This window comes from Ciona intestinalis, chromosome 1, assembly GCF_000224145.3.
Source record: "Ciona intestinalis chromosome 1, KH, whole genome shotgun sequence".
Taxonomy (NCBI): domain Eukaryota; kingdom Metazoa; phylum Chordata; class Ascidiacea; order Phlebobranchia; family Cionidae; genus Ciona; species Ciona intestinalis.
The window spans coordinates 7,999,655-8,016,169 of NC_020166.2; the positions used below are offsets into that span (position 1 = coordinate 7,999,655).

General features: G+C 37.3%; 3 protein-coding genes across 8 annotated transcripts in view; 2 read left to right on the forward strand and 1 right to left on the reverse strand.

Annotated features, from left to right (window-relative positions):
- The window catches only part of LOC100182882, a 31,214-nt gene extending 19,643 nt beyond the window's left edge, over positions 1-11,571 (forward strand). For both annotated transcript variants that reach the window (XM_018815050.2, XM_018815054.2), the window contains 9 exons: positions 4,632-4,738; positions 5,044-5,172; positions 5,368-5,452; positions 5,894-6,040; positions 6,476-6,555; positions 6,814-6,884; positions 7,190-7,368; positions 7,752-7,823; positions 9,050-11,571. In XM_018815050.2, coding sequence (XP_018670595.1) covers positions 4,632-4,738; positions 5,044-5,172; positions 5,368-5,452; positions 5,894-6,040; positions 6,476-6,555; positions 6,814-6,884; positions 7,190-7,368; positions 7,752-7,823; positions 9,050-11,184 — 3,005 coding nt within the window. In that variant the 3' untranslated portion in view covers positions 11,185-11,571. The remainder of the gene's footprint in view (positions 1-4,631; positions 4,739-5,043; positions 5,173-5,367; positions 5,453-5,893; positions 6,041-6,475; positions 6,556-6,813; positions 6,885-7,189; positions 7,369-7,751; positions 7,824-9,049) is intronic.
- Positions 40-4,624, reverse strand: LOC100185247. Of its 2 annotated transcripts, none has more exons than XM_018815073.2 (8): positions 3,999-4,624; positions 3,825-3,939; positions 3,450-3,537; positions 2,543-2,631; positions 2,062-2,203; positions 1,706-1,797; positions 1,255-1,373; positions 40-669 (listed from the first exon to the last, which is right to left on the reverse strand). In XM_018815073.2, exons 1-8 carry the CDS (start codon positions 4,050-4,052, stop codon positions 130-132), a joined length of 1,239 nt encoding a protein of 412 aa, XP_018670618.1. In that variant the 5' UTR covers positions 4,053-4,624; the 3' UTR covers positions 40-129. The 2 variants fall into 2 exon arrangements, with proteins under 2 accessions (XP_018670618.1, XP_002131235.2); XM_002131199.4 differs by having other exon boundaries at positions 1,255-1,376.
- Positions 11,572-11,843: 272 nt separating the features above from the next.
- The window catches only part of zf(c2h2)-25 (zinc finger protein), a 41,370-nt gene continuing 36,698 nt past the window's right edge, over positions 11,844-16,515 (forward strand). For 3 of the 4 annotated variants that reach the window (XM_018815586.2, XM_018815527.2, XM_018815611.2), the window contains exon 1: positions 11,844-11,969. The gene's annotated coding sequence lies outside the window, so the exon portion shown is untranslated. The remainder of the gene's footprint in view (positions 11,970-16,515) is intronic. The other variant, XM_009864048.3, reaches the window with a different exon arrangement.

Genomic DNA, 16,515 nt, shown 5'->3' on the forward strand with positions numbered 1-16,515 from the left:
AAGAGAATCAGACCATGTTATAAATCATGAGTCAACAGCTTGTAGTTTAAACAAGGTCACATTTTATTAGTTTACGTGGCGATACAGGACATTATATGGTATAAACGATGTACCACCCGCGGCAAATGTTTAAATCTCTGAATAAATGTGGGAGTTGTTTACATCACTGTGCAGGTCGCTCATTGGATCTCTAGTTTCATCTGGTCTTGATATCATAACCCTTGGAACGTCTGGCGTCGGAGAATCGTTGGTGGTAGGCTCCAAATAAGCGTCATATTTGACTTCAACTAAGTCCAGCGGAGGCGGGGGCAACGGGTTTCCCTTTTTCTTTTGCTTGTGCTGTTTAATCAGTTTAGTCTCTGGTATATACCCCATGTCTTCTTCGCTCTGCCGTTTAGGATTCCTGTGCTTACTTGTTTCGCTGGAATCCGGGATATCGGTAAAGGAATGTGTCAGTACTGGCGGGGGAAGAGGTATGTTGTCAGTTCCTTGATGATTTAAAGCTGGGTAACTTCCGCCAACTATTTGTTCGGTTCTTTGTAGCCCCCCTGCTTTATACACTGCAGTATCCCCGCCCTTTTCGTGGCTTAGCCGTTGGTAGTTTTCCGGGACTTTTGTGTTGGTTGGCTGATTCGGTAATGCGCATTGAGATGCCTTGTTATTTGCCCTCTGAATTAAAATATCGAGTTTACGAATTAAGATATCGGTTGATACTCTGGGTAAGATGGATACTGTTAGCACCCAATTCTCATATTTCCGGATCGTGTTCTGAACAATTAACAACGCCCTTTTAGAATAGTAAGGATATCGTTATTAGTAGGGTGGGGGAAGACGGGACACACCTTTAGCACATATTATTTAAATATCCTGATCGTGTTTTAAACAATTAACAATGGTCTATGGGAGTCGTGAGGATACAGTTTTATAATTCTTTGAATGTTCTTGGTTAACTATACTTAATAGGATAAGAAAATAGAATGAAAATATGTCCCGTCTCCCCCCATTCTACTATACAATTCCATAAATATTCTTTTTTTACCAAATAGGACAAGGACAGATAACAATGTCCCACTGTACCCCAAGCCCACTGTAATATAATTATTTTTTCCGTTTAATTACGATAGCAAGGATAAACGAAATGATATAGCGAAAACAAGTATAAAAAACGTAGAAAACGTATAAAAAACGTATTTTCGATTAAGATAGAATCAAAATATGATGTCTGCAACTAGAATTTATTACGCGTGTACTTACCATTGTACGCACACAAACGATCAGGCACACAATTAAACAGAGCGCAAGTACACCAGTGGCTCCAGCTAAAATCCAAGTCAAAATACTGTGCTGTGGAGCTTCTTGTAAACGTGTGCTAACTGCTAAAAAACAATATAAGTTAACATTGAAAAGAGCTATATTATAGCTATAACATCAATTTTGTTGTAAACGAGCTTTTAATAGACATTCTAAATCAGGTTTAGGCTTAAAGAGGCATACCAACGAAAAAATTTGTATATGGATAGAAATGCCCAAATGTGATCTAAAGGTACCACCAGGGTTTAGAAATTGGAGCAAACTTTAGAAAAACATCACACAAAAACGGTAAATAACACTAGTTTAAACGCTGTGCTTGTCAGGTTATTGTGCTTGTCAGATTATTGTTATACCATAGTATGCTGAAGTGACAGTATACTATGGTTATACTTACGCGGCATTGTAAAGTTATCTGAGTTGTTCCAGCTTCTATTAACCCATGGAAAAAGTGTTGAGCTGTTTAATAATTCACCTCTTAAGCATGGTCTATAATAATATAATGTATGGTTATATAATATATTTTGATTGCCTCCATATAGATTGAATTATTGCAATGAGTCTCATGTTATACAAGTATGGAATGAGATAGTTTATGAATGAATAAATGCAACTTATTTATATATATCCCCGCGTAGCGGTACAGGGACCGTCGTTATAACACTTGCGTTTTATTTCACCTGGTGCCCATTTACGAGTTACCACGTATATGAATCTTTGTGGGTAAACGCATATATAGTCTATATCTCATACCTTTGATTGCATGCTTCGTATTCCAACTTGTAAGGTTTCCTCTCAGTACTAACACAGAACAATCCAATCCTTTCACCAGACGTGCAAAGTTTAACTCGAACTCTAACACCACTCCCACAAGGTCTGCTACATGGGGCTTCGTCTATAATGAAAAATACGATCATTTTTACATTAAAAAAACAACAAAAATACTACATATAGTAGGGTGGGGAAAATGGGACGTTTTTTTATTATTTTTTGCTTATTTTCTTGTCCCATTTGTTGGTAAGAAAAGAACAGTTAAATAATTGTAAAACCGTATACCACTTCCATATACCGTTGTTAATTGTTTAAAACACGATCAGAACATTTGAATATTATGTGCTAAATCCTAATTTTCCTAGGCATGCAAGTTTCGGCTTAAAAACATTATTTTCTAGGATATTTGAACTTGAGCTTGAAACTGTCTTATACGTACATATGATATTAAAAGTAAACTTACAGCTGGGGTTGTTCCACAATACCCATTCCCCGGTACAACTGCCTTCGTCATAACAAAACTTGTACTTAAAAGCTTGACAGTCGTTATTTCTGTAAATATGAATGAATGAATGAATGAATGAATGAATGAATGAATGAATGAATGAATGAATGAATGAATGAATGAATGAATGTAACTTATTTATCCTCGCGTGGTGGGGCAACGGTCATTGTAACACTGGTGTTTTGTTTCATACACCCCGCGCACGCTTACCAGTAAACACGTATATAACTTTGTTAGTAATTATTTTTAGTGACATTTCCCGTATTAGAATTTTGGTTATTGTAAATTCCTACAACAAAAATTTTGCATGACTAAGTCAAAAATAAAAAAAGGCAGCACGATTTGCAGTACCGAGTCGCAGAATATACAGCAAGTAATTGCATATAGCATTACACGACGCACATGTAGTTCCGATATTGCAGTCGTCATCTAAAATGCTGAACATCTGTTGTTGTAACTTAAACGTCACAAAATACGCACGAACTAATATTAACATTTCCAACACACGTAAATCACACTGGATTTTCAGTATAAATAAGCACTATAATAGAATGTATAAATACATTCTTATTTCAAAGAATTTTTACACATTAGTTTTTAATGTGCAGTCGGCGCATGTTGAAGTAGTTAGATCGATTGCCTCTAGCTTAGATGATACAGGTTCGAGGCCCTATACTACTATTCTTGGCGCATGTATCATTGGGCAAGACACAGATCCAAATCGTTGATTATTGGGTTTTCTAAACTGTCAGTCATACATGTTGCAATGACTGACATTTTTCTGTTACTTTCCATATCCTAAATTTGCTCTTTATTCATGCTTTCAAAAGTATAAATAAATGTTAGGTTTTTAATTCCATGTTACCGTAGTGTACAGGGTTTGCTTTGCACGCGAATTCCTTTATGACAAGTAAAAGAAGACGTCGTTTCACATCTGGACCACGCACTCCACTCTAAAAAACATGAATATTTTAGTATAGATCACCAAGTTACAGTTTAACCCTAAAGTATGGTAAATAATCTTTTAACGGCTTATCTAGTATAAAAAACACAGTGCATTTCCAGCGTTTCGTTTGCCAATCGGCATCTATAGTGAGGATGGGGGAAGGTGGGACACCTTTAGAACGTAATAGCTAAATGCCCTGGTTGTGTTTTAAACAATTAATGAAAAGGTGTCCCATCTCCCCCAACCTCGCTAAAATAATTTGCCCTCTTTTTATTTACTGATAACACTTTATACCAATTCCGTCGTTTTCTGGGCATGTACACTTGCTGTTGTTTCTTCTAAACCTATATTCCACGTGAAATATAGGATAGGCGTCATCGCCTATTACAGTCGCCGCAGTTGTCCCTGTCTGTGTTAAAACATATGCAGTTAAATCAAACCCAAACATTTTAAACTTGCACAAAATACCTGGCAATTTACAGCTTGTACCAAAACACTTAGCAGTAAAACATACAACAGCATTCTGTATGGCTTGCAAGTGAGCAGAAACTTTAAAATACTCTTGTTTAGAAAAAAACTGCCCCAGAAAAAGATTGGCAAGTTTTTTTTTCTATTTGCCTCTACTATATCTTGTGCATCTGTTCTTCGCTGTTACAACATAAAGAAAATGTGCATCTGATAACGTACAAATCATGTTACTTTCACTCGTTTCCGGGGCGTAACATGAATTAATCTGTCTTGTCACAACTTTTTACCACGAATCCGTGTGCGACTGACAGCCACGACAATAAGCCTGAATGATACAGCGAAATCTATATATCGCTGGTACTGAACAAACACATATAGGATGGGGGAAGATGGAACACCTTTAGCATATAATATCCAAATATCCTGATCGTGTTTTACACATTTAATAATGGTCTATTGAAGCCGTGAAGATTTTCTTTGTTTACTACCACATGTGACGAAAAAATAGAATGGAAAGTTGATTCTCTTCCCCCTATGTGCTAACTGATTCATGTTACCCCACGGTACTACATCTTGGCGAATGCCTAAATATAATACTAACAAAAATCAATTTTACATTGTTTATACTTTTAGTTGCCCTAAACCACCAAACCCGTGACCGTTTCATGCAACTCAACGATGCGATGTTCGAACTCAACGGTGGATACGGATATGTTCCTAAACCACAGTGTTTGTTGGAGGTATCATAATGACATATAGAATACTAGTATAGATATATAAATGAATGCAAATGATTTATCCTTATACGTGCTGGTGGGGTAAAGTCGTTACACGGGTATTTCGTTTTACATATATAATATTGAAAATAATAACCTAAATTCACCCATTTAATGTGGTCTTGGGTAATGCTTATAGGATAATACCTTTAAAACAGATGCATTCGTTTGTGTTTCGCCAAAATTTTCAGAATAAAAATAGAAAACTTTATTCTTTTAGATCTTACAATAGGCACATTGTGTGTATTTTTGCTTTTTTACTCTTACAGAGCGAACATTTTAATCCTTTGGCAACGTCATTTCCCAAAAACCGTGACGTCATGCAGCTATCTATTCACGTCATCAGCGGTCAACATTTGCCGAAACCACCAAGCAGCGTTCTTGGCGAAAGGGGGGAGGTATTGACATTAAAATATTTAGCAAAAATAATACAGTATAGGTTGGAGTAAAACGGTCCATGTTTTCAAATTTTGTTATCGTTCTATTAGGTAGTAAAACTAAATCTTTTATCTTACTTTTCTACGTTTTGGTAAAAAAAGTATGTTTTTAATGCTAGCACTTCGTAAGCTATTGTTGAGTTTTCTTTCTAATAGATCATCGACCCATTCGTTGAAGTGGAAATTTACGGAGTGAACATAGACAGCGCAAAGAAGCAAACGTCTGTAGTCGATGACAACGGTAGGTGGCGCTAGAACACCGTTGGGCACTATAGGCTAGGGTTTAAATGGTAAATTTATTTTGAAATAATGAAAAAAAATATTATTCATAATTTTATTTGTCTCTTCGATTACGGTTAGCGAAGCTTAAAAATATTTTGTACGAAAAGACAGAATAAAGCGACAAAGCAACAGTTGTTAAAACACGCTTAAAGGCGTGGTCGCTAAACCTAGTTGTATATTTAACTGTTGTTTTTTACCATATACCACTGTCATTAATACTTGCTAGTTGTGACAATTTTCTTAGTAAATCATCGATTGCTTTTCTCTTTGGTTCGCTTAGTAGTGTATGTTTCTGAACGAAAAGGTTTACTAAACGTTTGGGGTTTACTTACGAATATTACAGTTTGAAAATTGATGTTACATAGAACATGTTCTTAGCTGGTTATAATTTTTATACAAGGTTTCAACCCAGTGTGGGACCAGCAGTTAGACTTTACAATATTCTACCCTGAGCTTGCCTTTGTAAGGTTGGCTGTTTGGGATAGTGACCCGATCGGACGAGATTTCATTGGCCAAAGAACTATTGCAGTAAAAGCAATGAACACGGGTAAGAAAAATAACAACATTTAAATCGTAGTTATATGTCCTGTATGATATAAAAATATAAACTAAAAGTTTTATAAATTGGCATTATTTAAATTGTGATTACAAAAAAAATATTGTCGATGAATTGCATTGATTTATTTATTTAAAGACGACTCATAACGTTTGAATAATGGCTAGTATATGCAAATTACACTTTTATTGCATTTTATATATAGTAGGGTAGGGACAGATGGGTCACATTTTCATTCTATTTTCTAGTCCAATTTGGTTGTAATCAAATAACAATAAAATAATTACAAAACCATATCCTTACGAATACCATAGACCGTTCTTAAAATCACGATTAAGATATTTGAATATTATGTGCTAAAGGTGTCCCGTCTTCCCTCAACTTAATATGTTTCTTTTATGTTAACGCTGTGCGTTTTATAACAAGGTTATCGTCATATCCACTTGACTGGTTCACCGTACGCTTCTATCTTCGTTAAAATCACAAAAGTCATGTCGAATAAAAAGGTAAGGCTACATAATACTAATAACTTCTATAATAACTCAATAAATAATAATAACGTATTTTTGTCTCTTCGGTTAAGGTAGCGAAGATTGAAAAAAGTTAAAACAAAAGGACAGGATATTGCGACCAAACGGCAGTCGTTAAAACATGCTTACGTTTAAAACATTTAACATTTATTTGAAAAAAAGAAATATGGTCGCTACATCTAGTAGTAAATTGATATTCGATTTGTTGTCATTTATTTGCATTTTCCTTTTTAGCTAACGAAGAAAACTACGTTATACAAAATGACTTCAAAATTACAGCGCAACAAAAAATCTACTCCGAAAGGGTAAATATAGTAACAAAAACCATTATAAATGTTATACGCTTTATATTAGAGTAAAAATATCATAAATATAGAGATAAACACAGTAAAAAAAAACAGTAGAAGAAATATAAAAGCGTATCCTCATGACTCCCATGAACCGTTGTTAATTGTTTTAAAACACGTGCTGGAGGTGTCCCGTCACCCCCACCGTACTATATTCCATAGCGTCATTATCTTGGTATGGCATATATACCTCAGTTGAAGAAAACACGGCAATCGGTATTTTACTTGTACTACAAGATCAAACGAGCAATAACTACACGCAGAAACATTGGGCCCACAACGACTGTGTCAAAACAAAACACTCTATCTGCAATGACGTCATTCAGTACGCGAAAATCACTGACTTCTAACAGTTCGCCAGTCGCTGAGACAAAATCCCGGGATATGTGCGCAGGGGAAAATGTGGAAAACGTAGCTAGGTCGACGGATATTATAAATACACGTAAGTTATTTGGTTGAATTTGCATAAAGTTGCGTAATGTATTTTTTTGCCAGTGTCTAGAGCTATTAACCGCATTCGGGAAATTGCACAACGTTTCTACGATTCGCTTGATAACTTTAACAAGTTCCGCTTCCCAAAGTACCCAAAAAGAGTTTCATTAAACATCGGAACATAGCTCTAACCACTCCGTAGCATAACTCTAGCAAATGCTCAAAACTCGGTTTCCAAGTCCATATACGGCTGGGCAAACTGTCGAAGTTGCCGCGCTAAATATAGCCGATCTTTTGCTGGTGTATGTAACCTATTGTTTGTAATAATTTCTTCCAAACTACTTAAGCTTATCCGAATGTTTTGGGTTAAATAAGCCTCTTTCCTGTGCACAGGAATCCAAGAGTCACCTGACGTAACAAAGATATCCTGTGACGTCACAGACGCCCCACGCGTCCTGCCAAAATGTAAGGAGATTTGTATGATTAGTTTTTTCTAGGTGTTTAGTTTAACTCAATTTAATCTTAACTTAACTTTATCCTTTCGCTGCATTGGATTATAGCGGCTCTTTGAACAAGGATTGCATTCAAGGTAACACTTGTCAGTATATCACTCGCACATATCTTAGCTTTTACGCTTATTTTGTTCAAACCATACCAAAAAAGCTATTTTTTCTATCTAATTTTTCCAGAATTTTAATTGGTTGTTACCGTGTTTTGGCTGTTTTGACGGTTAGGTCTAAAACAGCAGTACAGTTCCGCTCAAGAATCTGATTATTTCGATCTGTCTATCATTACACCCCGCTGACGACCGTTATCTAGATTACGTCATCGCAACAGTCATAACGAGCCACATAATTACAGGAGCTTCGTGAAACTTCAGTCAATCGTACCGACAAGCGTTTATTTATGTTTCTTCGGTTCGTTTCCTGGCTTACAGATCACTTCGAAAGCGGCGCGCGTGTTGAGACCGCAAAATTCGATCCGTGAGCAGAGTGGTTCATTTATTTAAGCGAATCGACAGTCGGTTAGTTTTAGTTTGCTCACTCTAAAAATGGTAGGGGACGATGATTGAAAATGATATCATAGGAAATGCGGGTGAAATACTCTTGCGTGTTATACGTGACCTTCTGTATCGCAAGCGTTGTTTTCATAATTCCAGAGCTTTTCGGTTTTCCTATTTAGACTAAAACTCGAAACTGTTCCTGTTTCCATTAGCAGGCGAGACGACCGTATTGTAAACACCTTTCTGTCAGTGATGTAATCGTAGAGTTTGATGATATGCCGCAGTCATGCAAGGTCTCAGCGTGAATGACACCTCGGCTGTTTATTAGGTTGTTGTTTACAGCAAGTGCGCGCAGTGGGGGGTAAATAGATTCTTTAGCAAATTCGAATAATCAGCGCGGTGTATCGAACGCGTCGCAACGGGAAGTCGCGTGTCGCTATCTCTTGTTCGAGAAAGGCGTTCGTGGCAAAGAAGACGGCGTTACACTTGGCTATATAAGTTCTTGCGCACCGTATTGAATCGTCAGTGCTTATAATCGCTCTTGTTGTGCACTAGCTTTGTTTATTCAGTTATACCTTAGGTTCAGGCGAGTAGCAATAGTATTAGCATTATTAGTCACGTTAAGCGTGTATATGATCGTAATCCTTATGCTGTATTAAATCTCACGGTTGGTTATATTGTTTTTCAGACCGATACGCTTCCCTTCCAAGAACCCGTAAACCTGATTTAATTAAAACTTCGAAAATCCGATCGAAAGAAGCCGAAGACGCAGTTTTGAATCTTGCCCCATTACCGTCGAATCAACATAAAACCAAAACCATGACGCAACTTCAAGGAAATGAAAAGAAGACCAGTCGCATCTCGGCCTACTTCTCCAAGCTGCTCCGGAAGAAAAAGAAAAATACCAAGCGTTGCTACACCGATTGCAACAATGACGTCATTACTGATGACGCAAGGAACGGAAAAAAGCGAGCCAAAACATCGAAGCATAATATCAGCACTGTGTCCGTGGAACTGAGTGTGGTAAAGGGGAATCATCCTCCGGACATGCTACGTGAGGATGAGATGATCAGTGACGTCTTGGAAGAAACAGAGGTCCGAGAAGATTTTAAAAACGTCGCTTCCTCTAAATCTGCGATTACTTCAACGCCAATAGACCTGGAAAAGAAACGAAGCCCTCAGAAAAACCGAAACAAGAACAACAACAGCAATTCTAAGAGGAATGCCTCACGAAAACTGATGGATGAGGAACTTAACCTGGAGTTAAAGACCTCGAACAAGATTCAGTCGTTGCAAAACCACCGCGACGAACCGAATCCTTCCAGTGCTGGCATTTACACCACATTGAGGAACCAAGAACCCAGCGGAACGAAAGACGAACAGTCGGGTTGTTCAACTAAGCAAACAAGTGTTGAAGGTATGGGGTCTGAGTGCCAGCAGTTCAGACGGAGTCGTAGTTTCTCTGGAAAACAAATCGCAGCTCGAAGAAATGGTAGCGAGGGTGGGAAAAGGTCTGCGTTAAGTGTTTTCAATCCAAACTCGCCGATAAGAACGATCACTGCTGAACAGAGAAGTAGAAGCGTAGGTAACGTTAGTTGCGATATTGGCAATCAGTCTGTTGCTGCTAAACAGTTGTCGCCTAAGAAAAGTAAGACACAACCCCCGAAAAGCAGCCTTGCGCCCAAATTCCGCTGTACGAGCTTGATGGATCTTTCTAGAGATGAATTAAAGAAAAAAGAAACCGCGAGGATACAGCACAACAAAGACTGCGCGCCGGCACGAAAACCAGTGCGTCGTGTGAACTCCAGACCACAACAGATGGTTGGTAGTAATAGTTTGGCGCAACAGATTATTAAATTAACTTCCGCGACTCCACGCTCTGAGATCGATCAGCGTCGACGCCGTCCAGGGGCGAACGTCACTCGCCCAAAATCTGTCATGGAACCACTTGAATCAGACTATGTAACCATTACGCCTATCTCGACACCCTACATTCCAGACCACCAGAACAGATACTCGACCGTGAACAGCACAAGCCACATGAAGACAGATCGTAAACTTTCGTGGCTGACACCGTCAAAGTCGCTGGGGTCTTTGGTGCCGGAAACTTACGAAAATACGCCGAAACGAAGTTGCAACGACACTTTTGTAAGCGTGGACTCTTACGTCTCACCGGCTGTAGATTACCAAGCGGAAGCCAAAGAGCTGTTGGCAAGGTTACGGCTCTCGATGAAGGAGGCAGTACCAGAACGTACACAGTATGTTGCTATGGCACCGCATGCTTATACAAGTAGTTACCAGCCCCAACGAAGCTATAGAAGATCAAAAAGTGTCGAAGCATTGGCAGCACAAACACATCGAAAACCAGTAACGCAGCAAGACACACAAGAACTCCACGACGCCACCCAACGACCAGGAACGCGCAGTCGTAACCGGGCACGCAACATCAACAAACGCTTCAGCATGTACAACTCCAACGAAAACGTAGCAGCTATAGCAGCTGCGGAGAACGCTTTCAAGTCACCACCAAGTTACAGTGACTACGTTTACATAAGCGGGCTTCAAGCGCCTCCACAATCTACAACTAACGTTCCTCGCCGGCTTCATAAGACAGAACGCTGCTCTCCAAACAACGGTGTTATTGTATCTTCCCGTTCAAGTGACTTTTACCACCTTAACCTAATCATGACTGATCCCCGCTCCAACCCTGATGGTGCAGAAAGATCCCCAGTTTCCGATGGCCACCATCGCGCCAACCACTGCAGGTCGCTAGAGCGCCCGTCTTCCAAGCGACCTCACATCTACTACGCTCTCGATGTTTAATATGTCAAAGTTCGAGTTCGAAATTGTACCTTGTCGTTTATCTTGCTTCGAGTTTCTGACCAATCTTATAGAGTATAATGCTGCTTTGTCGTTTATAGATATATTTATTAGCTAATATTTGCTTTTGCATTTTTCTGTGTTGATGTTCTTAATGCTACTGCCTGTATTTATGTAAAATAAATGGCTCTAGATATATTGTAGTTTTTACAGCAATGTAACGTTATGTTATTGGTGGACTACTTAGTAGTACCTTTGCTTTTCTCTTCCAGACTGCTTTTTATCATTGGTCTGTCGGCTTGGTTGACCTATTTACGAAACAATCTGTGTTGCATTTCCCTTCTATCGTAGCATTAGTATTTTAAAACGCAATACATTTCTTATAAAATATGATCTTGTGATATATGAAAAGTATAGTCTATCGTATAAAAAGAAAGGCTTAAAAGAAAGTAGCCAGGTTTGTATTTGAATAGAATTTTAACAATACTCGGATAAAATAAATTAAAAGGGAGAAATAGCGTTTAAAATGATTAAAAACCCGTATGCAGCAAAGCCCGATAAATCAAACCTAAAGTCAAATGTTTTAGACCTATCTTTGATGTCCTCTAGCGGTTATAATAAAATTACCGGCATTCCGGTAAAGGCGCTAGAAACAATAACAAACCTTGTACAAGAACATGCGGTTGTGGTGATAGCGGTTGTTGATGGTCTCTGGTTTTGTATTTAATGAAACTCCATCTGTACGGACGGAGTCGACTAACCACCGCAGTATTAGCATCAATATCAGGGTAAGTTTATAGATCTATGAAAGATATGTATAAGTATCAAAGCTTTAATCACACTTTAGTAGCATAAAAGTTATCAATATTTGTTTTCTGGAAGTGTGTTAAAGAGTAATGTGTTTTGTGTACTTATGTATATTTTTAAAAGAATAAGATGTAATCTAGGACTTTTGGTTTCTGTAATTTATGTTTTATTTTAAAAGTTGCATTTTTTAAAACATAAGTTTATCATTTGAACCTGAACTGGTATGGGCTCTGGAATATAGATAATAGTTAGTGTTTTGACTTGTGTTTTTTTAGTTTCTAATGACCATGTAGTAAATAGATATATATGTTGTATTTATTGACATGGACCTATGTATGGGAAATTACCAGCAAATGCCTGGCCTAAATATCATACCCTTTGATGTAAACATATCTGTTTATAAAAGTTCATATAAAAGACTAATGATTGTACAGTAAAGTTAATGTCACAAGTACATTCAAGTGTAGACCATTTATAACTCTGGAGTGTAAATTCAGTTGGATTTTTGAGCCTTTTTTAACAATATGATCAGTCAATTATACTCTGCATGGGTGAGGTCTTTGTCGGTTTAAGCCAGATTTGGCTCATTACCCTTAAATATGATTACTCAATTTTAAAATAGTTTCATGGAATCTTAATGAATACACCAGTGTGGAATATTCATTCTAGTATCATCAGCCAATATTGTTTGATAGAATTTATATAACAATGCCAATTCAAGTTAGTATATTCAAAAGAATAAACAATACTGGTATTTTGATAAACTTATTGAATAAACGAAATGTATTCTGAATTCAACAGTTATATAACCATAGTTTGTATAGTGAAGTCAGTCTTTTCCAGTTGCATAATATTTATATTGAATTAATGATACTCGTACATATACTCTCCACCCATAAAGTTTATGTATATGAAAATTGTTCTATAAATCTGTTTCTTGATTCAAACGGTATTGGCGCCACAAAACAGTGGTTTTAACCTTTTTATCATGTTTGCTTTTTATTCACTTTTTTACCGGTATAAGTACCAAAGAGTTTAAACACCATTTATTTGGTTTGTAAATACTATTCAACTGGTAGGTATTAGATATTACCTCTTCACTCTTTCACTGGTATAAGTACTAAAGAGTTTAAATAGTAAATACCACTTTTGATCTGTTTATTGGTCACAATAATCCTATAACTTTGTAAATGACTTCAAACCCAAAATTGATACCCAGCCTATAACTTCCTATAAGTTACGTCACAAGCTTTGTTTTAATTTTTAGCCAAGTGAAATTTTATTGTTTTATAATCTAAACTTGCATTTAATCTTCATACGATGTGTCATTTGTGGTTTGGTCAAGTATTTCTTTGTTTAGTTTCACTTTGTTTTCTTGGTAATGTTTTAATCTAGAATAGCAGCAATGTGTCATTCTAAACTCATGCTTTGGTTCTGTTTGTTGAAAGTTTGTCTAACTGACACTTCTGCTATTGTGTTTATTTTCTGCGAAACTATTTCAGTATTCAATCGAAATGTAAATAATCGTAAGCATTTTTGAAACAGCAGAGAAACTTCTTAAACAGTCAATGTATTTTGCTGTAAAATTCTTTTTAATAATTCATCTCACAGGAAAAAATTCTTTATGGCTTTCATTCTTTCTTTTGTTGCTTAGGCCATCTGGGTATTCATGTTCCAAAAGATAATTTTATTTCTGAATATTTTTTTGGTTAATACTTTTTAATGTTGAGTATAGTGGTTACTGTTGCATGTTGTATAGCTTAATTGCCTAATGGGATTTACCATTTTTTTTTAATCCCAATTAGTTAATCCTAGCCTGTTGGGATTAAAAGTATTGAAATTTATTATTTAAGTAATGAATTTAATGAAATACACAAAACTATAAAACTTCACCAAAAATCACTAAGTTTTTAATATAAACTTTTTTTAAATGCAGATTAGGTTTCCACTCAAATTTAAATAACAATGCATACTCAGGCTGCTTATATTTATATTTAATACATTGTTTTAGGAATAAACTAATTATTGATTAGTTGATTACTTATTCGTTCAGGGGTCTTTATTCTAATTGCTAATTATTGTGTAATTTGTTTTTATTAAGTAACTTCAATCTAGAGGCCATTACGGGCAATTTGGAGTATAATAGATTTCCCATTTATACTTTGTTTACTCTTACTCGTTGTGCATATTGAAAGTAAATTACGTCTCATAGTTTTTCACCCTCTGTGGTAACTCGGTTTCGTTTAGTGTTGCAATCATGGGCAACTTGCAATCATTATCTTTTCGCTGAATAAGACACCCTCGATTTTGCGAGCTCTGCAAAATTAATTCTTTGGTAATTTGACTAGGCCGTTACACAGCATCGCGCATAACTGTTTCGCTAAATCGTTTCAAAGGTATTTTCTCCAATCGTTGTGTTCCAGATTTTGGCCTGGAATTCGACATGTGTTCTGGTATAGACTAGTTACATTTTCCGTGACAGCGATGTCGGAAAACCTCTTGTAACCTGCGTTCCATTGACCCAATACCCGCATATTTTCAACGTAACGCCCCTCTGTAAACACGTGTTATTTGCTCGTCCGCCAACACGAACTTTGTTACACGACCCACGGTTTCCTTTACCGATAATTACTTCGTAAAATTTCAAGAACATTTTGTGGAAACTTCCACACTGTACCAGCGCCACGCCGCCCAAGAACGAGCCGTGTGCAGACTCGCTTCCTGGTCCTGTTAACGCGTTTTCATAAAAGCACCCCCAACCAAGAGTGATTAAAAGCATGTATGTTTTTGCCGTATAACCAAAGTCACGTACGCGTAATTTTAACGACCAATATTAAAGTGGTGTTGAATGTTTTATTTCCCCGACGTTTTTTAAGTTTAAATATGTGGTCGAAGCACACACACCAAACTCTCTGTAATATCGAGCGTAGTCTCCCATAGCCATCGGTTTCAAGCCATCGGTTTCAAATTTGATGTATTTTTTCCGAATAATGTTTTCCCGTTATTCGACACCCTGTTAATAATATGAGACTTCTCAGTGTTCAATACCCTATCTTTTGTGACGAATCCACGCCTTTATTACGCGTACCACAGCGCGGCCCAGTTTTTTAGCTCTTCGCGTCTTTGTTGGGACTTTTTCGGACAAACGTCGCGCACAATGAGAGATTTCTTCGGCAGCAACACACAAGCTGGTGTTTTTCAAAATCCGTCTAGTATTTCATCGTTCGCGTAGGCTGGGTTCGCGAAACAAAAGCTCGGAGTTATTTCAGTTTAACTGAACAATTTTCATTGCGAAAGTCAGCCGGGCTGTCTCCAAGCGCGCGTGTTGTTTCGCCACCTTTGTACCTTTCGTTAAAATTGCCTTTTCCAGCTTTCTGTGGAACTGTTTCCAATATTTTTGAAAACAACAATCTCCGTTTGTGACGGGCGAATTTGTCGTTTTTGCGTGGCTATCAAAATATTATCGCTTGCCCCAATTCAAGCCCGTTCTTTTCAGTGATGTCGTAAAAATTGAATACTTCAGTCGAGAACGTAAGAAAACCTGCCCTTGAAATTTCTGATTCCAATGTCCCGCTGTATTTTTACTGTAGGGTTTATAATATCACGGAAACGGTTCAGTTACTAAGAAGTCTCTTGGTGGGTATTTTGACATTGAATTATATCATACGGCGTCTTTTACCAGAGTGAACGTCATTTTAGAGTCTCTTTAGACTTGTTAATTCTGGGGTCATAGTCCCAAAATACGTCAATTTATATGAGCTACTAAAAGCAATTCAAAACTAATTATAAAACGCCATCTTTGTACCCCATATCATAACCCCTAGCTTAAAACAACACACCGAGCAAGTTTTCTATTTTCGGAACATTTTCATTGCGTTGATTATCCGTGTTTTCTCTCCGCCAATATTTAGCAACGATGGGCACGGCCGGATCATACGGTCGTTGACATGACTGTAATTTCTTGTCGCGCCATCAAGTTTGTATGAACTTTCCCTGGTCCACTTGGTTACGACAACGCGTTAAAAAAAATGAATCACAAAACGTATTTTGGGCGTATTATTAACATACTAGAAATACAGCATTAGAGTTCACGGCTAGCCAAAGGGATGCTAATAAAACTCGCAAACTTAGCTGTTCGAATTACCGCAGTAATAAAAATACCGCCCTAAAGCAAGTCACCGAAATGGTAAAAACACTTAAAGAACCGTAAACTGTTCGAATACATTGCGGCTGGTTGGTATAACGAGAACTATGTACATCTGTGCCTGTTTTGTAGGAAACAGCTTTTTTTAGTTTTTTTCGTAAAATCACAAACCATTGGTATCCGATCGAAGACTGTAGTTTCCTTAACTCGAGTAAATCACCAATGCAAATTTTGCTTTGCCCAGTTTCGTCGAAAAGGCCGGGAAGTTGTCACATATTGTGCGCGTTTTTTGTTTTCGATTTAACATTTATAACACATAAGCCAAAAACTAAATTTCCGCCTCGTGATGTGTTCGAAGTGTTTAGAAAAATCGCCAGCTTTGT

Excerpts from the sequence above, each read along its gene's own strand:
- LOC100185247 (XM_002131199.4), bottom strand. The coding sequence starts at position 4,052 with ATGCTGTTGTATGTTTTACTGCTAAGTGTTTTGGTACAAGCTGTAAAT. Across the intron at positions 3,538-3,824 it reads CCCAGAAAACGACGGAATTG|AGTGGAGTGCGTGGTCCAGA; the intron begins GTATAAAGTGTT and ends CATGTTTTTTAG. Across the intron at positions 2,632-3,449 it reads AGCAAACCCTGTACACTACG|AAATAACGACTGTCAAGCTT; the intron begins GTAACATGGAAT and ends TCATATTTACAG.